The following is a 26,337-nucleotide window of genomic DNA, read 5'->3' as shown; positions in this document are numbered from 1 at the left end:
AAGTCTAAACTCTGTTATTCGTCGATTGTGGCCTGTAAGTTGTATCGGTTCTGTCGATACGTACACAGTGAAGCTTTCACAACTTGACTCTGCAAAACACCCATCTCTCGTGAATGGCCGTGCCTGGCATCAGACAACTCTCTCTCACTCTCTCTGCAATAGGAGAGTAGGCCAAGCCCATCTTTCAACGTCAACGTCATGACAGAGAAGGAAAACAAAACCAAACCTACTCTTTGCGTCCCTCCTTTCTTTCAATTGCATTTATTCTTCTCAGTGTTCTAATATTTTTTTTCTTTCTCAAATTCTAGTTAGTTAGATTCGATCAACAGTCTATCTCATTTGACTCACTTCACCCACCCACCTTTCTCTTGTTCTCTCTCTTTCTCTGTTTTTCTTCTCATGGTCATACACTTTGCTTCATGTCTGCGTTTCTTCAATTTCGTGTTTTCTAGCGTTTTGTTAGGTTTTCTTCAGGGTTTTTTCTTTTTACAGCAATGAAGTGCTTTCACTTTTCTAATGGGGAGAAGAGGGAAAACGACGATGGCTCCATTTCTAGGGCTTCTAAGGTTTCATGGGCCCGTTCCTTCAGTGTTGCATCGAGTAATGTCGATGTTAGGTGCTCCGAGTTTGACTCGTATTCCAGGGACTTCTCTGGCTCGCTGGGCTTCAATGATTTCTTATATCAAAGGAGGAGTAATGATCTACGAGTATTCTCATTCTCCGAGTTGAGAGCGGCAACGAGAGGATTTAGTCGGGCCTTGATGATTGGGGAGGGAGGGTTTGGCTGTGTTTACAGAGGGGTCATTAGTATTTCTGATGATGATCCTGATGCAAAACTGGATGTTGCTGTGAAGCAATTGAATCGGAATGGATTGCAGGCAAGGACTTCCTTTATTATCTTCCTAATTCTTCTTGGAAATTGTTTAGTTATTATGAAATTGGGCGCAAGGTACTTGTGATTCCTGGATCCTAGTTCAAGTTAAAATCCTGAAGTCTAAATTCTTTTTGAATTTTTTAAACAAATTTGTTCAGCTTGAATTTCAATATTGAATATAGATATATTTTTTTTTTTGTATTTTCTGGAATGCAGAGTATAGTCGAAACCATGTACTACAACTAATAAAAAATCCTCAAACTTTGGTTACTGTTAACTAGAGAACGGATAATTGGATCTTGAATGTATACATTTTTGTGTTTCCTCCTCTTTGACATTGCTAGATTTGTGGACCTGGAAATGTACATGTAGTATCTAAAAATTGCTTCCTTTATAATGGTTAAAGTGATAATGTAATGCCGAATCGTCCTTATCAAAACTTCCTCTTGGGAAGAAAAGTACCAAATACCTAGATTTTTATTATTTGATTATTTTTTATGTAAGACAGACCAGAAATGTCAATAAATATATGGGTTCAATGCTATTAACCAGCAAGGTGAAATTTCTTTGGTGAAATTTCTGCGACATTTTTTCTGTCATTACTTTATATAAAAACTGTTGGTGCTTTCCATAATGTTAGCAATATATAAAACCATGATAGCCAACCAAGATGATCCATTTGCTCAAATTTGGTTATGTTTGACTGTCTTCTTTAAAGGAATCCAATGTTTGTGCACATTGGTAGTATTTAACCTTTCACCATGCTCAATAAAAGTCCTTCAAGGGAGCCCTTTTTTAAGAAAACTCACTTAAAAAAAATTGAAAATTTGGATGGCATAATATAACTCAGAAAAATTTTTCACTACGAAGTAGTGAATAGGGTTCACATTTACTGCAGAAGTGAAACATGCACGATGCAGACTCCAGAGTTTCCCTCTGATTCTTTTTGATCAGGGATATGATCAAAGAGATGATTTTAGTGATTAGTCAGAGGATTCCTCCACATGGAAGAATTAGGTGGCATTGCCTGCAGTAAATGTTTTTCCATCTATTATTGTTTTCAGATACTGTATTTTTTTCTGTTTAATGTCTATTAGCTTGTTCTGGTTACAATTTTCTTCTACGCTGCATCCACTTCAACTTTAGCCCTTGGATTCAGGGGTGGAGCTAGGATTTTTTTGTTGAGGGGGCCAAAAACTAGTAAACATGGATTGGGGGGGGGGGGCAAAAGCTAGGAAACATAGGTAAGGGGACCGAAATACCAAAATGTAAGATGGATTTAACGAGTGCTGTGGGGATTTTCAAGGCATAGGGGGGCCATAACTCCCTTCCGCCAGACCACCACCCTTGGTTCCGCCCCTGCTTGGATTAATGCCAATTATTCATATCTCAAGTAATTACCTTGACTAACCACCCCTGAAAAACTATGGATTATGTTGCCACTTTCATCCCTAACAAGTCCCCCTACACCGGAAGCCCCTGGATTGCCCAACCAGCACCCATCAAAATTTAGTTTGATGTGGGATGCAAAGAAGCTAATGCCCAAAGTTGTCTTTGGATTATTTGGGAGTGAACTATCTTTGAATCCGTAACCCAACCTGTTGCCAAATTTTTGGAGGCAAAAAACTTTCTTATTTGTGTTGATTTTGATATTGCTAGAAGGTTGCTCAATTAGTCAATTATGTCCCCAAGAAGACTGTGGATTCTAATTGTAATTAAGACATGAATGGAGTGAGTTATGTCAATATATGGGTGACCAACTAGTCTGTAATGAAATTCTCTCTGTTTTTTAGCTTCTTTTTTGAACTTTTAAGCTAAGGTTAGCTTATTTTGGTAGGTATCAATTCTATTCTAGAAGTTGTTTCATTTTTAGAAACTCATGCCAAACTTGTAATGAGTTAAAACTCCTTAGAAGGATTTTAGAAATTAGAGGAAGCTAATTTATAGTTATGTTCTAATTTTGATTTCTTGGTTCTGAAGGAATTCTTTCTTTACACTCACCATATACACCATTCTAGGAGCTGTCCATTCCTGTCTTACACCAATATGACTCAAAATTTTCTTTGATTTGACTTCATTTTTTATAGTAAAATAAAAATTCATTAAAATAAAAGAAGGTACATGAGAAAGGTGATGAGATCGCCCGAGAGAAGAAGAGAAGTGTGACTTCTCTAGCCATCTAACTTCTACTACCTATCTATTCTTTGTTTTTTCCATATTTGTGAGAATTTTGAGCATTCCCAAGGCCTCCTACATCACTTGGTTTCAACTTTTCTAGGTATTCTTCACCTCCAATAACTATTTACAATACTAGTTTTTCTTCTTTGGCTCTTTTTTTAGTTTGCATCAATAAACCAAAACTTACAAAAGATTGGTAGGATCCTCTCCATTGCCATAACCAGATTGCTGGAATATAGTTTTGGCAGTTAAAGCACTGGCAATAGATGTATCTCCATTCCCTATCCAGTTTATTTATTTTTTCTTTTTTTTACTGTTTTTGAGATGTTCTGAAAGGAATTCTCCAAAAGGTTCAAATCTCTCAAGAATTCAGAATACTTAATTAAGATCATCATGCCCTCAAAAGAGTTAAAGAGTTCAATTGTAGATATAGAAAGCTGAAAATCCTAGTTATAGGTTACAATACATTGATACTGTGTAACAGGGTATAACCTTGGACACTGGACAGGTAGTTGTTGCAAAGAGATGCGGTTTTAGAAAATTTCAGCAAATAGACTTTTATAACAAGGAAACAAAGGTGTGGTAGTATCTGACATGGATACGAGGTGTGTTGTGTGTGACATTGCAATTTCAGGAAAATTGAATTAGAGTTAGCATTCTAGGAGTTAGGTGTGTTTTGAACATAGATACTGTAAAATCCCTATTCGATTCTAGGTTAAAGTAGAGAAGAAGAAGAGAAGAAGAAGGAGGAGAAGAAGGGTTCGTCCAGATTAGGAAAAATCAGTCCACCTTTAGCCGACCCACTTGTATTTATCTCCAATAACATAGTTACAAGAAAGACCATATTGTTCCTCATAAATGATGGGACACATAACTTAAACTTAAATAAAATAGACCTTTCACTCTCAAATAGATAAACCCAAATGACCAAAATACCCATGATTTGTGTATTCTAACACTCTCCCTCAAGCTGGAGAGTATATGTCATATAGTTCCAGCTTGTCACAAATATAATTTACTCTGCCCCGAGACAATCCCTTTGTAAAGAGATATCCCCACTGATTTCCTGAGCTCACATGAGATGTGGTTATCACTCCACTTATCACTTTCTCTCTCAAAAAGTGACAATCGACCTCAATATGCTTGGTTCTCTCATGGAAGACTGGGTTGGAAGAGATGTGAACAGCAGTTTGGTTATCACAGTATAATCTCATGGGTTTGTCAACCGAGAACCCCATCTCTTGTAGCAAGTTCACATGTGGTATGAGCCATAGCTCTGTACTCAGCTTCTGCACTACTCCTTGTCACCACTATTTGTTTCTTGCTCTTCCAAGTTACAAGATTGCCACCAAGGAAGGTACAATACTCTGTAGTTGATCTCCTGTCTGATATAGAACCAGCCCAATCAGCATCTATATACCCTACTATTTCAAGAGTCCCTCCACTTTGGTATAGCAAACCACGACCTGGAGCACCCTTCAGGTACCTAACAATCCTTAGAATTGCTTCCCAATGGAATCCGAGGATGTTGCATAAACTGACTCACCATACTCACAGCAAATGATATATCTGGTCAGGTAATAGTCAGATAATTCAACTTTCCCACCAACCTCCTGTATCTTCCAGGATCATTAAACTCTTCACTTGCATCAACACTCAACTTGACATTAAGTTCCATAGGAGTCTGTTGGTTTAGCACCTAATAGTCCTGTTTCTTCAAGTAGGTCAAGAACATATTTTCTTTGACATAAGTTAATTCCATGCCTTGACCTTGCAACTTCTATTCCCAGGAAGTACTTCAGCTTACCCAAATCTTTCGTATTGAAGTGGTCCTGTAGGAATTTCTTCAACCTGTCAATCCCGTTACTGTCACTCCCAGTTATGACAATATCATCCACATACACCACTAGCAAGATTTTCCCATCTTTTGAGTCATGGCTGAACACAGAATGGTCTACCTGACATTGTTTCATCCCAAAGTCTTTCACTACTTCACTGAACCTGCCAAATCATGCGCGTGGAGATTGTTTCAGTCCATAAATTGCCTTTTTGAGTCTACAAACCTTACCATCCTCCCCCTGAGCAACAAACCCTGGCAGTTGTTCCATATACACTTCCTCAATGAGATCACCATGTAGAAAAGCATTTTTAATGTCAAGTTGCACAAGAGGCCAATCATACATAGCAGCTAATGAAATCAACACCCGAACTGAACCAATTTTAGCCACAGGAGAAAATGTCTCCATATAGTCCACACCATACAACTGAGAATAGCCCTTGGCCACTAACCTGGCCTTCAATCGCTCCACACTGCCATCTGGAAGATACTTCACTGTGTAAACCCACTTACACCCAACAGCATGCTTACCAAGAGGAAGAGCAGTGAGTTCCCACGTGTGATTGTGTTGTAGAGTAGAGAGTTCCTCTTCCATGGCTTGCTGCCACCCTGGGGAGGTAAGGGCTTTCTGGACAGTCTTGGGAATGGAAATAGATGATAGCAATGATATAAAGTTGTGATGAGAAGCAGAAAGGTGAGCAGCTGAAACATAGTGTGAAATAGAATGAGAAGTACAAGTGCGTTTACCTTTCCGCAAGGCAATAGGAAGATCAAGGTCTAAGGGAGAAGAAGCAATGACAGGATCTGTCGACGAGGGCTGAATTGGAGGAGGGGCCGGTGCTCTTCTGTGAGTATACACTTGTTTGATTGGTGGCCTCTCAGTAGTAACTGGCATGGGAGGTGAATCTACAACTGGAATGGGAACCACGGGAAGGGGATCCGCAACTGGGACGGGAAGAGGAACTGCGGAGGAAGGAGAAGAAGCCACAGTATCTAAAAAAAAAGGAACTGATTCAAAGAAGGTGACATCGGAGCACACAAATGACTTATGGAAGTTAGGGTTATAGCACTTATACCCTTTCTGAGTCCTTGAGTAGCCAAGGAAGATACACTTAGTAGCTCGTGCATCTAACTTGTCTAAACCAGGCCCCAAGTTTTGAACAAAACAAACACATCCAAAGACTCTTGGGGTGAGAGGAAACGGAGACAAGGTGGGAAACAACACCGGAAGGGGATTGACTTCCAAGGATGCTATTGCTTGGAAGCCAAGCAAGCCATACCTGAATGGGTAGCTGTGTTCTGCTGTGTTCTGCTGAGATGCCTGAAGGAACTGCTCATATACTACACGGGGTACACTCACCATCTCCTTCCCAGAAGCACCAGTAGATGTGGAGGGGATCAGGTCAGTATGCTGACTATCAGTAATTGTACCACTACCCTTAGTCACAGCATGGTTAGCCCAAGTGTTGGGTGGACCATGTAAATCATAGCAGAAATTAACCGTGTGCCCCTCTAATCCACAATGTGTACACTTCCTAGGGGCATTACTTCTTCCTTTACCACAACCTCCCCCTGAGTCCCGACCTCCACTCCGGCCGCTAGCACAGTTAAACAAACACCACGGTTACCTGGAAGTCCACGACCACCGCCACCACCTCTATTTCCACGGCCTCCCCCTCTAGTCACCACAAAACCATATCTGTCTGAGAGAGAAGAATGCTCTATAAACTCAATAGATGTCCTCCTAAGACGGGCAAAAACTTCTTCAAGTGAGGGAAGAGCAGACCTCCCCAGTATTTGTACTCGGACAGGCTCATATTCAGCCTTCAAACCCACTAGAAACCTTGTAACATCAAGTTGCTCACGCTGTTGTTGCTGAATCTGAACATCCTGTGTCAAAGGATGATACACATTGAGCTCATTTCAGATATTCCTCAGACTTACATGGTATTCCTCCAAGTTTTGACTGCCTTGCTTCAGATTAAAGTACTCTTGGTACAACTGATACACCCTCATTGTATTGTCTTGTCCAGAGTACAGTTTCTTAGCATGATCATAGATTTCTTTAGCTGTATCTAGGAACATAAAGTTCACGCTAATTTTTGGTTCCATGCTATTTCACAGCCATGTCATTATTTGTGCATCTTCATGTTCCCAGTCACTAAACCTCGGAGAATCAGAGGAGGGTTTCTCCTCTCTCACATATTTTACTTTTTTCTTGGCCTTTAAAAACACCTCCACAGATTTTGCCCACGGCACATAATTCTCACCATTCAACTTAATAGATGTCATTTGAACATTTGGGTAATCTGGAGAAATCATTATGCCTATTTTATTGTCATTCCCATCTCCAATCGATGCCATCTTAACCAATTCACCTTCAAATATTCAGCACAATCTCATGCACTTCCACAAAACTTATCTCACTTTCAGCACCACCAACTTCTTCAAATACACATTGCACATCAAATACAAAAGCTGAAATCACTCAGTCATTAAATCAAACAGAGAAATCAGTATAAAACCACCACATGACACAAGGTTTCACTTTCAACTACTCAGAAGCATCCACACACCATTCAACACAGTACAACCACCACCACACCTCTGCTGTTGTGACCTTCAGCAGTCGAAAAACCCTACTTTCAGCACACATATGAGGTAAAAACAGAGGAGAACAAGGCTGATATGCATACTAGTCAGTTCAAACCTCCACAAAAAAATATTTTGAACCAAAACACAGCATTTACAGTCCACTATTTGGGCAAAAAAAAACAGAATTGTTCATACCTGTCCACAAACAGCCCTCTTCGTATCACAGAATAGAGGGCATCTAGTACACAACCTCAACAACCACCACCACAGTAACTGGAGGCATACTCACCTCCAAAACCACAAAATGACTACTCCTTTTTGGCCTCTTGTCGAGTTTCCACTCAGGCTATAAGAAAATCGAAGAAAGTTGAAATGGTTGGCGGCGAACCCAAGAAGAAGACAAACAGTGAGGAAAGAAGAAAAAAAAAGGGAAAAGAGAACTAGGTTTTATTGCTCTGATACCATGTAAAATCCCTATTCGATTCTAGGTTAAAGTAGAGAAGAAGAAGAGAAAGAAGAAGAAAAGAAGAAGAAGAGAAAGAAGAAGAAGAGAAAGAAGAAGAAGAAGAAGGGTTCGACCAGATTAGGAAAAATCAGTCCACCTCTAGCCGACCCACTTGTATTTATCTCCAATAACATAGTTACAAGAAAGACCATATTGTCCCTCATAAGTGATGGGACACATAACTTAAACTTAAATAAAATAGACCTTTCACTCTCAAATAGATAAACCCAAATGACCAAAATACCCCTGATTTGTGTATTCTAACAAATACAAATAGTGTGATTATTGTCTGATGCAATCGGTTTTCTAAAAAAGTATGGAAGATATCACAAAAAGGCCATTACCTAATGTTGGTCCCAGCTATCTGTGGTCTTGGGAGGGTGAACTGGTCCTAACATTCATCTCTCAGATGTGACCTTGCACCATTATGCTTGTCAGCCTGAGATTTTACCATTACACCAAGAAATGGCCCTAGGAATAACAATATTTTATGACAGCTTTGATAATAGGGAACACAGGAATCTGAACCTCATCCAATTCTATGAATGTTGAAACAAAATGAGTGGAGATCTCCTAGTCCATGATCTGATTCCCAATAAAAATGTAACTAATGTTCTATCTCAAGTGTTTTCCCTTTCTTACATGGTGCTGGATTAAGGCTTCAATTACTGATCAGGACTCAGGAGTTTAATTCTGGATAGGTTAAAGTGGCTGGAATTTTAGGCTAATTGAGTTATAAATCCCCAGAGAATTTATTTACAAGGACAGTTTCTAGGAAAACTGATCTGCTGGATCTTAGGTGGCTAGTGGAAGAATATATGTTAATACAGAGCTAGAATTACCAATTAAGGCAATAGGTGTTCTAGGAAACTTTATACTAGAAATTATATTGAAATTTGTTTATGGGAGCCTCACTTTATTTCAGGATTATGAATTGATTATTTAGTTAGCACAATTATTGTTTTGCATAGGAGTTATTAACAGCCAAATAGAGGAGAAGAGAGGAAGGAGAAGAGAAGAGGAAGAGAGGAGAGAAGAGAGAGATTTGGAATCAACTACTAATCTTAGCGGTGCCAGTTTATATTAATATATATAGGGCGACCATAATTAGAAGGGAAAGGACCCTTGTGCCCCTACTTAAGTTACAGCATAAAAACAAAAGAAAAAAAAATTGCTTTAACTAGTCCAAACGGACCCTAACTCAGCAGAATACAAGCATAAGAGATAAAACTAACATTCTAACACTCCCCCTCAAGTTGGGACATGGATGTCAATCATGCCCAACTTGTCACACAAATTATTATGTTGCACATGATGAAGGCCCTTGGTGAAGATGTCTGCAAGTTGTTCCTCTGAACTGACATAAGGAGTGCACACTTCTCCACTCACAAGTTTTTCTCTAATAAAATGCTTGTCCACTTCAATATGTTTTGTTCTATCATGGAGGACTGTGTTAGCAACAATATTGATAGCAGCTTTGTTGTCACAGTAGAGTGACATAGGTTTATTAACTGCAAAACCCAGGTCTCCTAACAAGTTTTTTATCCACATTATTTCAGCAACTCCATGAGGCATGGCTCTGTATTTTGCCTCAACACTAGATCTAGCCACCACACTTTGCTTCTTACTTCTCCAAGTGACTAGTTTTCCTCCCATAAAGGTACAATACCCACTGGTAGATTTTCTGTCATCGATTGCCCCTGCCCAATCAGCATTTGTATACACCTCCACTTTCAAATGCCCATGTTTCTGGAAAAGCAAACCAGCTCCTGGGAACTTCTTGAGGTATCTAGGGATTCTTTCTGCAGCTTCAAAGTGAGTTGTCTTAAGATTATGCATGAACTGACTAAAAACACCCACTGCATAGGCAATATCAGGACTGGTCATAAACAAATATAAGAATCTCCCTACAAGTCTCTAGAACTTCTTCACATCTTTCAAACACTCCCCCTAATTGTCTCCTAGCCGATGGTTGGGTTCACTGGGTGAATCAATTGGTTTCACTCCCAACTTGCTTGTATCCTCTAATAGATCTAGTACATATTTCCTTTAGGAAATAAAGATGCCCTTTTTTGAGCGGGCAACTTCAATTCCAAGGAAATATTGTAAGGGGCCTAGATCTTTCACCTCAAATTGAGTGGCTAGGAATTTCTTCAGCTTCTGTATTTCAGTCTTCTAGTCTTCGGTGATTAGTATGTCATCAATATACACAATTAAAGCTGCAATTTTCCCTTCACCTTTCTTCACAAACAAAGTATGATCTGACTAGCATTGTTTGAATCCCATCTGTTGCATTACTAAATGAAACCTGCTAAACCAGGCCCGAGGTGATTGCTTCAATCCATATAGAGATTTTTTTAACTTGCACACCTTCTACTCACTACCTTTGGCACAAAAACCTGGAGGTTGAGTCATGTAAACCTCCTCCTCTAGGTCACCATTCAAAAATGCATTCTTGATATCTAACTGATGAAGTTCCCAGTCAAGGTTAGCTACCAATGAGAGGAGGATTCTGATTGAATTCATCTTGGCTATTGGAGCAAAGGTCTCTGCATAGTCTACTCCATACACTTGTGTAAACCCTTTGGCCACCAATCTAGCTTTGTATCTTTCTACTGAACCATCAACTCTATGCTTTACTGTGAATACCCACTTGCAACCCACTAGTTCCTTCCCTTCAGGAAGATCCACCAACTCTCAGGTGCCATTTTTGTGTAAGGCATTAATTTCTTCTTCATTGCATCTGTCCATTCATGTTTAGATAAAGCTTCTGCCACATTCTTAGGAACAGAGACACTGTCGATAGAGGAAAGGAATGCACGGTATGAAGGTGAAATATGACCGTAGGACACAAAGTGAGAGATAGGATGATTTAGTACAAGATCTAACACCTTTTCTCTTAGCAATAGGAACATCAAGATCATTAACAACAGGAGGATCAATGTTAAGAGGTTCAGGCATATCAATGGGAACAAGTGTACTTGGCTGATGAGGAGGATCTACCTTTGGAGAGTCCGATGATATTGGTTGTATAGTTTCAAGTTCCACGACTCTTGAACTCTGTTGGCTCTTATGGCGGCGAAGAAAGACACTAAATGGAGAAGGGTCAGGAAGAAGAGGTAGTTGAACCTGAGTGTGCTTCTCCTCAACCCTACTCTCCCCCTGAGGAGAAACCGAGAAGAAATGTTGACTCTCAAAGAATGATACATCCATGGAGACATAGTACTTGCATGAAGCAGGATCATAGCAATGGTAACCCTTTTGAGATAATGGATAACCAAGAAAAAAAAAGGAGTGGCACGAGGATCAAGTTTACCACGAGTAGGAGACAAGTCATGAACGAAGCAACGACACCCAAAGACACGCATTGGAATAGGGGACAGCGGAGCTGTAGGAAACAAAAGTTGATATGGGGCCTTATACTCTAGTAATCGAGATAGCATACAGTTGATGATTTATGCAACACACATAACAACATCCATCCAAAAACGTTTCGGAACATTCATGTGAAGTAATAGACCACGAGCTACTTCAAGTAGATGATTGTTTTTCCTTTCAACAACACCGTTTTGTTGAGGTGTCCTGGCACAAGAGCTTCGATGAAGGGATCCATACGAAGCAAAGAACTCCGTGAGATCACTATGGAAGTACTCTTTTGCATTGTTCGACTGGAAAATGTGAATTTCAGTTTGAAATTGAGTGAAAACCATTCGTTGGAAGTCTTTTACAATTTTTGGCACTTCATCTCTAGATCGCATAGGATACACCCACGAATATCTAGACTAGTCATCGATCAAAGTAATGAAATATTTATATCCAGACTCAGTAGGTAGAGAAATAGGGCCCCAAGCATCAGAATAGACAATATGAAAGGGAAATTCAGATATTTTATTTCTTAAAGGAAAGGAGTTTCTACAATGTTTGCTCAATTGACATGTCTGACACTATAGTTTGCTAACTGACAAAGACTTAAACAACTCAAGAAACATAAGTTTTAAAGACTCAAACGAAAGGTGACCAAGACGATTATGCCACAAGTAGGCATGACTCTCACTAGAAGAACTTAAGGACTCTGTAGCCACAAGACCGGATTTATTCTCCAACACGTAGAGGCCATCCACCATGCTTCCTCTACCAATCGTCTCCCTCGAGGTCAAATCCTGAAACACATACGAAGAAGGAAAGAAGGTCACTAAACAATTCAAGGAATGAGTAATATTGCTAATGGAAAGTAAATTGATCGGTAATTTAGGAACATGCAACACATTAGAGAGGGTAAGACCAAGAGGAAGGGAGATGGTTCCTTGACCGTCTATGGTGGAAAAAGACCCATCAATCAATCTCATCTTATCTCTCCCAGAGAGGAGGTTATATGCCTGAAATAAATTTGACTTACCAGTCATGTGGTTTGAGGCTCCAGAGTCAATTATCCAAGGGGAATCAGATGTATGAGATGACACATGGAAAGCAGTGGTAATGTTACTTGATGTAGACACAAAGGAGGTAGAAGGAGTAAGGCCAGAACCCATTTGGCGAAGTGTCCTACCATATAATTCCAAGTGGTCATTAAAGGAGTTGATATCTTCCTTGGGGTTAGAACCAGAGTGTCGCTCCTGGTGTACCATGGGACTAGTCTCTTGAGATGCCACATTTGTTGAGTTATATTTCTTCTAACTCTGCTGGGTTGGCTTCTTACTCGGATCAGACTTCTTACTCAATTCCTGAGCCCATTTAGGCTTTCCATGGAGATCCCAACATGTGTTTCTAGTGTGCCTAGACTTTTGACAGTGAGTGCACCAAAGTTTGTCTTTGTCATCCACTCTCTTCTGTGAATCACCCTTTTTAAAAGAACCTCCAAGAACTTGTACCCCCTCGACAGCTAGTGCAATTGGTTCCCCTTCTATACAATTCATCACACTTCTTCTGCTCTTGACTGAACTAGGGCATAAACTTCTTGAACTGAAGGTAGGTTCTTACTTCCTAAGATTTGTACCCTCATGGATTCATATGTAGGATTCAGCCCCAAAAGAAAAGCAAACACCCATTGCTGGGAAACAAGTGATTTGTAGGCCCTTGCATCCTCATCACACTTCCAATTCACATTTTGATAATGATCCAGTTCCTTCCAAATTGATGTCAGATCTGAATAGTACACCAAGAGACTCCTCTCCCTCTGCTTGCAAGTGGAGGATTTAGCTTGTAATTGATATATCTTTGCATAGTGTCTCTGCTCTGAATAGGTAGATTTTGCTTGTTCTCATATTTCATAAGCTGTTTCAGCCCATATAAAAGTCTTCCTTACTTGTGGCAGCATGAAAACCAAGAGCCATGACATCACCATACTATTTTCTTGGTCCCATCTGTCATGCTCAGCACTACCAGTCTTTGGTTCCTTGACTTTACCATTAATATACCCAATTTTTCCCCTAGCAGTAATATAAAGTTTAATTCTCCTAGACCATTCAAGATAGTTCAGTCCATCAAAGGGGATTACAGCCATGGGGAAACTCATATCTATCCCCTCACTTATTCCATTTTGACCTCCTAAAGTTCCTAAAGTTGTAGAATTCTCAGAGGACATGATTCAAACACCTTTCAGACCTTACACACACCTTATGATCCCTCCTATCACCAAAAAACAGTCCTAGAAACACACCAAGGATGAAGCCCACATGCACACACTACAAGATTTTAGGGTGACCTCAGTGCTGAACTGACCTAGCAGTCACACTCCACCAACTTCCAGACCACCCAAACACATCAACTGCTAGAAGGGGTCAGAAACCAGTACGGTTACACCGCAAGAGGTAAAAAATCAGGTCATCCACGACCTACAGATATGAATTCTCAGATATGGGATCACACGATCCATAAAAAAAAAGAGGTTCGAACCTCACAGCTTCTCAAAAGACATTCAACAGTCTGGATTCATATAGTTTCTTCTTGGTACACGACCAAGGTAAAAAAAATCTGTACCAGTCGTAGGTCTGTACTTTTGATCTCAATTGAAGAAGACAACAGGTTGAAACTTGTTTGATCTGCTCACAGGCCTAACAGAACTGCTCTGATACCATATTAACTGCCAAACAGAGAAGAGAGGAAGAGAAGAGAGAGATTTGGAGTCAACTATTGATCCTGGCGGTGCCAATTTATATTAATATATATAGGGCGACCATAATTAGAAGGGAAGGACCCTTATGCCCCTACTTAAGTTGCAGCATAAAAAACAAAAGAAAAAACTGCTTTAACTAGTCCAAACGGACCCTAACTCAGCAGAATACAAACATAAGAGATAAACCTAACATTCCAACAGGAGTGTTTGTTTTTTCTATGGTTGAGACTTTGTCCTTACTCCAAGGCTTGAGACTGATGTTCTCCTTGGGCTTCTAGAGGTTGGAGGAGGAGGGAAATCGGCAGGTGTTTTTATGTTGGATGACTGGTGAGGAGAGTTCTTGGCTTATGTAGTATCACATACAAGAGGCTAGATCTTTACTGGCTAGAGCACCTTGTTCAGATGAGAGTGAAAATTAGCTAATGCTCTAACAGGTAGTCTTGTCATATCCTGTTTGGATAGAGATGATCTTTGTTAGGAGATGATGCTCAATTGGGTTTATTTACATTTCAATTTTGTTGCTTTTCTAGAACAGTTTTAATTATATTACTTTTTCTTGAGGGTGGGGAGTGGGGGTGGTTGTTGGCCTTGATGTAAGGGCTAAGGTGTCATAGACAAATGATTTGGTTCATCACATGACTAGGAGATTTCCTCAGATAGGGATTCTAATTAGGAGTGTATTGCGGAAAGAGAAGCCAAACATGTTCTCGATTAAGAGAAAATTACTAGAGATACATAGAAAGTGGATTATAAGTATTTAGGGAATTCGAGGTCTAAGTTGGCTTTTGCATCATCTTGTGGAGCATCATGGGGAATACTCACTATTTGGAAAAATGAAGAAATGGAATGCCTGGAGGAACTCATAGGAAACTACTCATTTTCTATTAAAATCAAAAGAGTTAATGATTGGAGGGAGTGGGTTTTGACCAATGTGTATGGTCCTAACTCTTATAGAGAAAGAGACCAATTTTGGGAGGAGTTGAGTATGGTTAGAGGTTTGTTGGAGGGGCCTTGGTGTCTAGGATGTGATTTCATTGTTAAGATTTTCAAGGGGAACAAACAATCCAAACCAGGGCCTCACCTTAAGCATGAGAAAATTTTACAATCTAATTGAATCCTTTAGTTGAAGGAACCACCCTTGCTACAAGCCGATTTTACTTGGTCAAATTTCTAATCAAATCTAGCTTGCTCTAAACTCAATAGGTTTCTTTTTTCAGTAGATTGGGAAGACTTGTGGGAAAACCTAATTGCAAGGGCCTTGCCTAAGGTAACCTTAAAGCACTACTCTATTTGTTTAAGATAGGAGATTTTTCTTGGTGGACCTTCACCTTTTGACTTTGAGAATATGTGGCTAGAGGATCCTTCTTTCGAAAAGAGAATTAAATCCTAGTGGGGTGAAGAAAGACCAAGGGGCAAGAAAAAGGGTGTTAGGTTTACAAGGAATTTGAAAGCTCTAAAAGAAAAAAATCAAATCTTGGTGTAGAAAAGAAAAAACAAAAGTCCGATTTGATAACAATGAGAAAGGAGAAAGAGAGAGTTCTTAGGGAGAACAGAAGTAGAGATGGGGAAAAGCCAGTAATGATCTGGCTGCCACTCATTATCTTATATACTCAAAAAAGATTGATTACAAAGACTAATATGCCCTTATTAGGGCGGCCACTGTTCATAACATAAAAACAATCCCCCCCCCCCCGCAAAAACAATAACAACATAAACTAATGGGCCTTGCCCTCAACACTTGGAATAAGGACCACTTTGGAAGAAGGCTAAAAGAAGCTTAAGAAAGAATCTCTTCAAAGTTTGAGGCTTTGGATAGAAAGAAACACCAAGAGAAATTAGTTAGGAGGAAAGAGAAGAGTGTTGGAGGTTGAAATTAGAATTGGAGGAGATTTTCAAAAAGGTAGAAAATTCTTGGAGGCAAAAATCTAGGTGTAAATGGCTTCAAGAGGGGGATGGGAACACGCTTTTTTTTCTTTCTTTGGCAAATGGGAGGAGGAAGAGCTTCATAACGAGCGTAAAAGTGGATGAACATGAGTCCAGAACGGAAGAGGAGATTATTAAGGCCTTTGTGGATCATTTTAAGGGTATTTTTTCCAGAATGGATGAAAGGAGAAAGAACTCCCTAATCTAGAATGGGATAGGATGACAAATATCCAATCTAAGGCCTTAGAGAACAACTTTAGCATTGAGGAAATTAGATAGGTCATCTTCTCTATGAAAAGATCAAAAGCCCCTGGCCTGGGTGGATTTTCTATTGCTTTTTTTTTCAAGACTATTGAGAGGCTGAAAAATGATTTAAAAGAAGTGTTTGATGAGTTTCACCAAAAAGTGTTATGGACACACCGCCCGGCAGTGCCACACAGCAGCCCGGCAGCGCACCGCACGCACCGCCCGGCAGCGCGCATAGCAGCATGCACCGCCCGGCAGCGCGCATAGCAGCATGCACCGCCCGACAGCGCGCACAGCAGCACACACCGCCCGGCAACGCGCACAGCAGCACGCACCGCATAACAGCAACACTAGGCAGCAGCAGTAGGGCGGGGTCCACATGACAGCTCATCAGGGTGGGCCCACACTTGTCTTATCACATCAGCTCTGCCCGCCAACTCGCCGCCAACTACACCATTCCTCATCCCTTATCCTTATCCTTATCTTATCTTAAGTAAGAGTTGTGTTACCATTAGGAGTAGGTAATTAGGAGTTTGAGTTCAAGTTGGAGTTTGAGTTTAATTAGGAATTTCCTTCTGTAATCTCCTATTTAAGGAGCCATGAATTGAAATAAAGACATTCAGTTTTCCAGTCAAGAAAAGAGTGAGGAGAGTTCGGGTGGTATCTTGGACAAATCACCCATTCGGAGAGTTAGGGTGGTCTCTTGGACAAATCACCCATTCAGTTTCCGCAATAGGGTCTGCACGCAAGGGAAGGCGCAAGGGAAAGCAGGGCTTTCTCACCGTGGACCGACCCATGACGAGATCCTGCGCGCGGGCCCATAACAAAAAGGGGAGATCTCTCCAAGAGCAAATGTCACCTTCATCGCTCCAATGCCCAAAAAGTAGGAAGCCAAGACCTCAAGGGATTTTAGGGCTACAAGTCTGGTGGGAAGCCTCTACAAAATAATATCTAAAGTTTTATCTGCAAACTGAAAAATGTTTTCCTTCAATGATTTCACAATTTCAAGGTGCTTTTGTTGAGAATAGACAAATTGTTAACCAGATCTTAGTGGTAAATGAGTGTGTAGCAAAGAAGAAGAAAAGTGGAGGGAAGAGCTTCATCTACAAATTGGACCTAGAGAAGGCTTATGATTTTGTGGATTTTTTTTTTTATCAATAACAACAGCTTCATTAATAATAAGAAAATTGTGAAACTATAGATACAAGAGGGGAGATAAAATGTCTTAGCTCCCCATTAACAGAATACAAAGAAAGAAAATTAAAAATTAGCCCAAAAGGTCGACTCCCTATTCACCCCTTGCTTGAGATTATGGAGAAGTTTGAGTTGGGAGGAAGGTGGAGAATGTGGATTAAGGGGTGCTGGAGCTCGGTGCACTATTCAACTCTAACTAATGAGACTGCTAGAGGCTTTCTCCTAGTGAAAAGAGGTTTGAGACAAGGAGACCCTTTATCTCCTTTCTTTTTTACCTTGATTACAGAGGTCTTAAGCAGATTGATCATCAAGGCTAAATTGAATAATTTGATTAGAGGTTAGAGGATGGGAAGGAATGAGGTTGTGGTTTCCCATTTGTAGTTTGTAGATGATATAGTCCTCTTATGCAATGGTCATAGTCTTAATTCCCTAAGAAACTTAAAGGAACTTATTTGCTCATTTGAGAATTTCTCAAAACTAAGAGTTAATTTGGGGAAAATTTGTGTTGTAGGCATAAATTTGCAGGAGGAGAAAATCCTTAGAGTGGTAGAGCTCTTGGGTTGTGAAGTAAAAAATTGGCCCCTGGAGTATTTAGGACTCCCTCTAGGTGGTAACCAAGATCAAATTGTTTCTGGAAACTAGTGGTGGAGAAATTTGCTAAAAAGGTAGCCCTATGGAAAAGACATACATTTCAATGGGAGGGAGAATAACCTTAATCAAAGCCACAATGGCTAATCTTCCTGTCTATCTTTTGTCCACCTTCCATATCCTGTTAGAATAGCTAGGTAGTTAGAGAAGCCTATTAGGGGCTTCTTATGGGAATCAGGCGATGAGAAGAAAGATCACTTGGTGAAATGGGAACAAGTTAGTAGGGCCTAAACAGAACGGTAGGCTTGGGATAGGAAACATGGTCCAGAAGAATACAACTCTCCTAGGAAAATGGTTGTGGAGACATCCCATAGAAAGAGAAAGGCTTTAACATAGGGTAATTGAAAACATACATTGGCGGCCAAACAATGGCTGGGATGCAAAGGTAGCCTCTAATACAACATCAACTTCTCCTTGGAAAGCAATATGTGAGGCATAACCTTTATTTCTTAACCACATTTGTTTCGACATGGGGCATGGGAATAGAGTCTTGTTCTGGGAAACCTTTGGCTAGGAGAACATCTACTCAAGGTCCAATTTCCTTTGCTTTATGCACTATCCAAGTAAAAGCCTGAACCCATTTCTAAATTTGTGGTATTCTCTACCTCTGGTTTAAATTGGGACTTTGGGTTCAAAAGGGTTCTTAAGGAGATGAAGTGTGAACCTCTCGTTCTTCTATTAGTCCAGATTGATTCAGTCCTCCTGAACCAAAATACAGAGGACACTAGGGTTTGGTTAATTTCCCCTGATGGCATTTTTACATTTGCCTCATTCAATAACTTAATACATCCTACTACCTTGGGGGTGAACTTCCTAGTGAAAGATTTGGAGTAATCCAATCCCTCCTAAAATTCAGGCCCTATGTTGGGAGGTCTTTCTTGGGAAGGTAAACACCTGTGATTTGTTGTAGAAACTAGAAAAGAAGGCCAATCAAGTGCCTATCCCCTCATATGTACTTCCTTTGCAAAACAAGTGGTGAAACCATTTACTGTACTTTTATGCCCTTTTATGCTTTGTATTTGGGAGCACTTTTGTTCTCTCTTTGGGTGCAGGTGCACTCCTCCTCGGGATGTGGTGGGTCTTCTTGGCCCAAACTTCTTGAGACAGCTAAAGAAAAGAGGGAGGTTAATGTGGAAAGTAGTGAGGGTGGCAATGGTATGTTCTATATGGGAAGAAAGGAATGGGAGGATTTTCATGAAAAGAGCAAGTCCAAGGTGGAAATCATAGATATCATAACAACAAAAGTTGCACATTGGGTGAAAACAGTGGAAGCCTTCCAAGTTTTTCTTTGAATGATGTTTTGAGAACTTGGAAGGAAGGGGCACATTCAACTCAAAAAAAGGAAAGAATAGTCATGGATTGGAGACCTAAGGCAATCACCTTTGTAAAACTTAACTTTGATGGAAGCTTGTTAGGTAATCAAGGTATGGCTGGGTTAGGTGGTGTTTTCTGAGATTTAGAAGGCAAACTAGCCTTATATTCAGGACCTATAGAGCAAGGTGACTACTAATTGACAGCAGAATTGTTGGCATTACTTCATGGGTTAAAGTTTGCAAAGAAGTTTGGGTTCCAACACTTGGAGGTGGAAGGGGACTCCTAGGTGGTCATCTCATTATCAAATCCAATGTATTTTATAGAACACACTTTTCAGGAAATTGAAAGCATAACAAGGGAGCTAATTGTTACTTTTAAATGGGTGAGAAGAACAGGAAATGGGATGGTGGATGCTTTAGCTAAACAAGGGGGTAATAGACAACAAATGTTTTGGGTAAAATGTAAACTTTTATATCTTTGGGGTGGGTAATAATGCCACATTGATGTAATCTTCAAGTTGAATATAATAAAATCTACTTTTACTGATCAAAGAAAAGCTGTGTGAACTCGTGTGTTTTCTTATTAGAGGAAATACATTTCATTTCTAATAACTTTATACAAAAGACAAGAAGATGCAATTAATTGCCTCCTGATTTCTCAAGGACAATTTTGCCTATCTAATTTAGTAGTATGATTACTTATTCTCCTAAATATCTTTGTCCTTTAAGAAAAAGGATGCTATTTAGGGACATCCATAGTAAAAATACAAAGAAACAATTGTTGGTTATAACTTATAACAGAAGCGAAAATATGGGGGTGTTGTTGCCTTTAGAGACATGTACTTTTTGAATAATAATTAGGGATGTGTCCCATTTGTCAAGAATGGATTGTGCCCAAATCACCCCCCAAGGAAATAGTACTTCAACCATATTTATTAGTATAACAATTGATTCCCCTCATAAGTACATGCTTAACAATACTTATCAAAAAATGTAACAATTTTTCCCTTAAAGTAAATGTCACATAAAATGAAGTTTCTATGAATATCTAAGGGGAAACAAGTGCAGTTAGGTTTAAGATGGCTTATAATGCTTAATTTGTTTTACCAGGTTGCTGTTGCCAAGCTGGGAACAGACCACAAGGTCTTGCTTTGTTTGAAACTTAGTTAAATATACCCAGTAAATGTAATCGTACAGAACATAAAAGCATATCAAAAATCAAGGAAAGAGAGATGGCTATGTTGTTCAAAGACTGTAGAAACTTGATAATATAAAGAATGAGTCAATAAAGGACGATAGAGAGAATAAGAGAGGAAGTAAGAGCTATGATAGTGATTTAGCAATGAACTTACCCAACTTCTTGATACCTCCAAAGACCCCTGCCTGTCCCCCATCAGACGCTTTTATTTATAAGATACCTACCTTTCTGTTAGTTCACCATTAGTGACCATGACAGAAGTGTTCATTTCTTTAATATTTTTTTAATGACAAAATTAACATTGACCAATCAGTCAACCTTATTAACTAAGTATTTTTATGATATAGATACCCTGGTTCATTTCTTTCCCCTATTTTATGTTCTTCACTCCACCTTCTCATTTGTTTCTTAGAAGAAATAGGTTTTAAGATTTAAGATTTGGCCTTCTCCTCTAGATCAAGCGAATGATTATGGATATTTTGGTAGAAAGGGTGGAGATGAACAGGGGTATTATGGTAATCTTGTAGAGACAGTTTGTCTTTTAACAGAAAATGGTTAACAGGGGGGGTCTCTGGAGGAATCTGATAGTCAGGGTGAGTTTGAGAGAAAATCAGAAAAGTGAGGGGGAGTTTCAAATAATAACCCTTTTTAAAATAATTAAGAAGTTAATCATTTTAACTTGAATGATGAAAATAAATTTGATAAATTTGAAATGCAGAATTTATTAACTATAAACTTTACATGGTTATATATGACTATATGTTAATGTGTGTGTATACTATGTACATTATAAAATTTGATTGGATTGGGTGTTGGACTTTTGTACTTCATTAACATCCCTAATCTCTCTAGGAGTGGAATTAAGAACAACATGTATTGATGGTTCTCATGTAGCTTAGGCATTCTGATGATTTCCCTTTGGATCATTGAAACAGGCTATTATGTTTCTCCTGTAATATGCAAAATCTTCTGTAAATACTACTGAATGAGTGTGGTGACTGTAGTTAATATTTTGGAGATTGTCAAATTGTCTATTTACCATTTCATATCCCATTATTCAGGGGCACAAGGAGTGGGTTACAGAAGTGAACTTTTTAGGTGTGGTGAAGCACCCAAATCTTGTCAAGTTAGTAGGATATTGTGCTGAAGATGATGAAAGGGGAATTCAAAGGCTTCTGGTATATGAACTCATGCCCAATAAAAGCTTGGAAGATCATCTATTCTCTAAGGTGCCATTACCTCTTTCATGGGATATGAGATTAAGAATTGCCCAGGATGCAGCACGTGGTCTAGCATACCTCCATGAAGAAATGGATTTTCAGGTACATATTATCTTAGATTTCACTTTCCTTTCAAGTTATCCTAGTTCGGTTAGATTGTTGATACTTCAACATGGTTTAAGACCTAGGAGTATTGAAGGATCAACTTTGAACCTGATTGACAGTTAATGGTCATCTATTATTGGTGCAGTTAATATTCATCTATTATTGGTGCAGTTAATATTTCGAGATTTTAAAACATCAAACATCCTATTAGATGAGGACTTCAATGCAAAGCTTTCAGATTTTGGGTTGGCTAGGCAGGGGCCAACTGAAGGACTCAGTCATGTTTTGACATCAGTAAGTTGTTCTCCTTGAGTATAGTTCTGGGGTTCTGACTTCCATTTATCTCTCATATCACTTAAGAGCCATGCGAAAAAACCACCTCTTTCTTTGTGGATGTATTTGTTTTGGTGTTAAAGTGATGGAAAACTTTGTTTTGACTGTAAAAAAGGTGTAAAAATAGTAGTTGAATTATTAATTTTGTGGCCTTTTTATGTTGGAACAAACTGAGCTTGAGTAATAACTAACTTTGCTCCTTTAGATTGCTTCTGAAATATGGTAAATCAATTTAGCCAATGTTAAATTCTTTGGCATAAGTAACCCCTAGAACATCTCCCTCCCCTGCTTCTTTTTATTAATGAATTTCACCTTTCAAAAAGATCTTTGGCATATTTAAATATTATAAACTATATATGGCATCTTATTGAACTAATGGTGCATTTCTGGGTGGGAAGAGCTTGGATGGTTATGATAACATTGTTGAGATGATTTTGGTTTGGAAGATCTCTAAGGTGGCTCTAGAGTTATGCTGTGGCTGGGTTGGCTTATGGCATCTAATTGACTGGGGAAATCAGGAGAACGAAATGTTAAGTTAACATGAATAAGAATATCTTGAATGGTTTGAAACAATTGCCATGGTAATTTGTTTGAAGCAATTAGAGGAGACCAGTTCATTGAAGAAAAACTTGGAAGAAGCAAAACTATTGGGAGGTAAAGACCAAATTCTAGAATCTGGTGAAGTAGAGGATGCAAAATTCTAACTTGGAGAATTGATGAAAGAAACCACCTAATCATCTTCCACATCCCTAACATAAATGAAAATTCCAAAAGAAAAAAAACTAGGGAGTAGGGACTCTTAGGCTATGTTTGGTTTGATAGAAAATAAGAAAAACGAAAAGTTGAGGGAAAGCTGTTAACAGAATATGTGAAATTTCCTAACAACCTTCCCTCAACTCTCTGTTTCTCTCTTATTTTCTTTCAAACCAAAGACAGTCTTAAGGTTTGGGCAGAAAATACAAATAAATTAAATACAAATAAAGTATCGACATGGCCGATACTACTTGTTCAAGTGTCAAGGCATTCAAAGCATTGATACACTATGTTTTTTACATTTTCACTGGATGCCCATCGTTCCACCATCATATCCTACATACTACCATCAGTAAATCTTGTCAGAAGTCCCCAGTGTCTTGTATATGGCATATGGACGACCTCAAAAACCAGTATGTTTCATACAATACAGTATGATAAGGATCAATACTTTGAACCATGATCCCACCCATTAGGATCCACCATATTGGCTTTTGAAATTAATAGCTGGAGACTTGGTATCATGTGGTAACATTCCAGTTAAATGTTTCTACTGTTTTTCTTATTCCTGGGAAATAGAAGTGAAGAACTATTCTGAAGCCACTTTAATTAAGAGGCCCTTGTTCCTCTCTTTCAATTTGTCATTGCCTTGTACACATGGAGTAATATACTCAAGAAACTTAAATTTATGCTTTATGTGTACGAGGCTATTGCTGGCTACAGTCAGATAAACTGTGAACTGGTGCTGGATGTTTTAGGCCCAAAATCTTTGTTGGGTCTGTCCACTTGTCCTGGATATGTATGGCTCTCCATGTATCTGACATAATCTGTAGAGATCTAATCACATAATTTTTGGTAAACATCTAATCACATAATGAGTTTACTGCTTTTTTTTTTTGAACAGGTTGTAGGTACAGTAGGTTATGCAGCTCCAGAGTACATTCAAACAGGCAGGTTAACTGCCAAAAGTGATGTTTGGAGCTTTGGGGTGGTCCTATACGAGCTCTTGACTGGACGGCGTTCAGTAGACAGAAACCTGCCTAGGGGAGAGCAGAAGCTTTTGGAATGGATAAAACCATATATTTCTGACTCCAAAAAATTCCACCTCATAATAGACCCACGGCTGGAAGGACAGTATTGCATTAAGTCTGCTCAAAAGCTTTCGTCCCTTGCTAACAAGTGTCTACTGAAGCAACCAAAGTCTCGCCCTAGGATGAGCGAGGTTGTTGAAATGCTGGGACAGATTATTACCGAAGCATCATCATCACCATTGCTGCCACCTTGTGGAGTCTCAGAAGCTATCAAAGAAGCTGGAGCTACGACTGAATATAGTGTCACTCAGACCAAATCATCAAAACAAGGGAATAATTACCTTAAGAAGGCTTTTGAATTCAGAGAAAAGGTCAATTTCAGAAACAGATCTGGTAGTAAGTTGGATTGGAGAAATAGGACAGTAGCCTGGTAAGAACAGGGTGATAATTTTGTGGGTGTAAGAGCGTAATTCTTCTTTTTTTTTTGGCATGAGTAAGAACGTAATTATTGTAATGCAAATATGTTCATCCAAATGTCAACTTCTCATTTTTTACTGAAGTTAAAATTTGTGATAGGGAAGGTATTTTTGATTTTGAATCGTTTTGTCTGAAAATGCCTTAAAGGAGCAGATATTGATTTTTGATCTCTGATATATTAGATAAAATTTGTATAGATGAACCCACCTACAGATTCCATCGTTTGAATTTAAGACACGTGGCAAGTTATAGGACCATACATGAGATCCAGACTCAAGCAGATTAGCATGCCTGGCGTTCAGACATGAAGCCTGGAGTATGACATCACCTAGGTGACGGTGCCTAAGACAAGAGGCATTACCAGGTGTTTCAAGCATGTGGGTGCCACCAGGCGTCACATAGGATAAGCAATGTAGTCTTTGGGATTCAAGAAATGTCAGTTTTTTTTAAGAAGCCCGTAGGCAATTCATTCATTCATATCTTCAACAAGTACAGGCAAAAGGAAATCAGGCGGATTCGACAATGTTAAGGTCCTGGAGAGATTATAAGCAAATTTTGCAATTAAATGTGCTACTCTATTGCCTGTACGAGGTCTAAGCAAATTTTGCAATTAAATGTTCTACTCTATTGCTTATACGAGGCCTAAATGAGATAACAGTAGACTGAAAGTCTTTTAAAAGGTCCCTGCAATCAGAATAATGGGGAATAACCGCCAAGGAATGTCAAGTCGGTCATCCAACAGAGCTCTATCTTTTGAGCATCACCCTCAATCCAAACATAAATGATTTGTAAGTCTTTGGCCATTTGAATACCTTCTTGGAAAGCGTAAGCCTCTGAAATATCCGGATCAGATAAGGAAAGTTAACCGCTCTACCAAATAAGAACTCACCTTTGTGGTCCCTCAGAATAATCCAAACCCCAGAGTGAGAGTGGTTATGAGCTCCGTCCACATTGATTTTAATGAAATGCTGGGTAGAGGGGCACCGAGAAATTTCTGGGGAGATCGTGACTGAATTCGGCACTTGTAACATGGCTCAATTTCAGGTTGATCAACTCTTCAATTTGGGCGTTGGTTGCAGCAATTATCGAAGAGAGCCTAAAAGGGGAGTTCTCCAATGCTACTTTACATATTGCCTTCCAAAAGGAAATCCAATCCTTAACTCCTTTATGTGACCACTCCTCTACTCTTAAGTGATAAACATGATCCAAACCAGACATGACGGAGGAAATGACAGTGAATAAACAGGTGATCCAAATCTTCCTCCACTTCAGAACAGGGGGCATAGATTATCAATCTTCTTTGTATACTTGGAGAGAACTCCTTTCAGAGGAAGAACTTGGGCGAAGAATTCTCCAAACAAAGATGTGAATACGTGGCGGGAGTTCCTTGAAAGCCCAGAATTCTTTCCAAGAAATGTTTGGGGCTGCGTTCAAATTATAAGAAGAATCAGCACACTCCCCATTCAGTAATCTATATGCTAAAGAACTAGAGAAACAGCCATTGGGAGTGAAAGTCCAGATAACCTTATCTTGGTGGGCTAAAGGATTAGCCGGAATCTCAAATTTGATCTCCACTTACCTTAGTCAAAGTCAATGAGATCTGCAACTTTACCTTTGGATTGAGAATTATCTTCGTTAAGTATAAAGTTTGGGACCCATGGATCATTGAAGATGTTTGTGTCCCATCCGTTTGAAATCAACATCCGTGTTCCTTTACTTAAGTCCTCCCTCGAGTTAAGTAAACACCTCCAGATGTGAGGGGATGAGCCCTTAAGCTTAATACTCCAAAAGGATT

At 39.3% G+C, this 26,337-nt stretch overlaps 1 protein-coding gene across 1 annotated transcript; it reads left to right on the top strand.

The window, feature by feature from the left end:
* On the top strand, positions 1-24,663 carry LOC104597188 (serine/threonine-protein kinase PCRK1-like). Its single transcript, XM_010258618.3, has 4 exons — positions 1-878; positions 21,685-21,945; positions 22,120-22,242; positions 23,939-24,663. Exons 1-4 carry the CDS (start codon positions 495-497, stop codon positions 24,497-24,499), a joined length of 1,329 nt encoding a protein of 442 aa, XP_010256920.1. The 5' UTR covers positions 1-494; the 3' UTR covers positions 24,500-24,663.
* The last annotated feature ends 1,674 nt before the right edge of the window (positions 24,664-26,337 follow it).

The sequence above is a fragment of the Nelumbo nucifera genome, chromosome 2 (genome assembly GCF_055504915.1).
Source record: "Nelumbo nucifera cultivar China Antique chromosome 2, China Antique-T2T, whole genome shotgun sequence".
NCBI lineage: Eukaryota > Viridiplantae > Streptophyta > Magnoliopsida > Proteales > Nelumbonaceae > Nelumbo > Nelumbo nucifera.
This window is presented reverse-complemented; position numbering and strand designations above follow the sequence as displayed.

Bases quoted from the DNA above. Each gene is read 5' to 3' on its own strand.
- LOC104597188 (XM_010258618.3), top strand. From the start codon at position 495: ATGAAGTGCTTTCACTTTTCTAATGGGGAGAAGAGGGAAAACGACGAT. The intron at 21,946-22,119 runs GTACATATTATC...TTATTGGTGCAG, and splicing joins ATGAAGAAATGGATTTTCAG to TTAATATTTCGAGATTTTAA. The intron at 22,243-23,938 runs GTAAGTTGTTCT...TTTTTTGAACAG, and splicing joins TCAGTCATGTTTTGACATCA to GTTGTAGGTACAGTAGGTTA.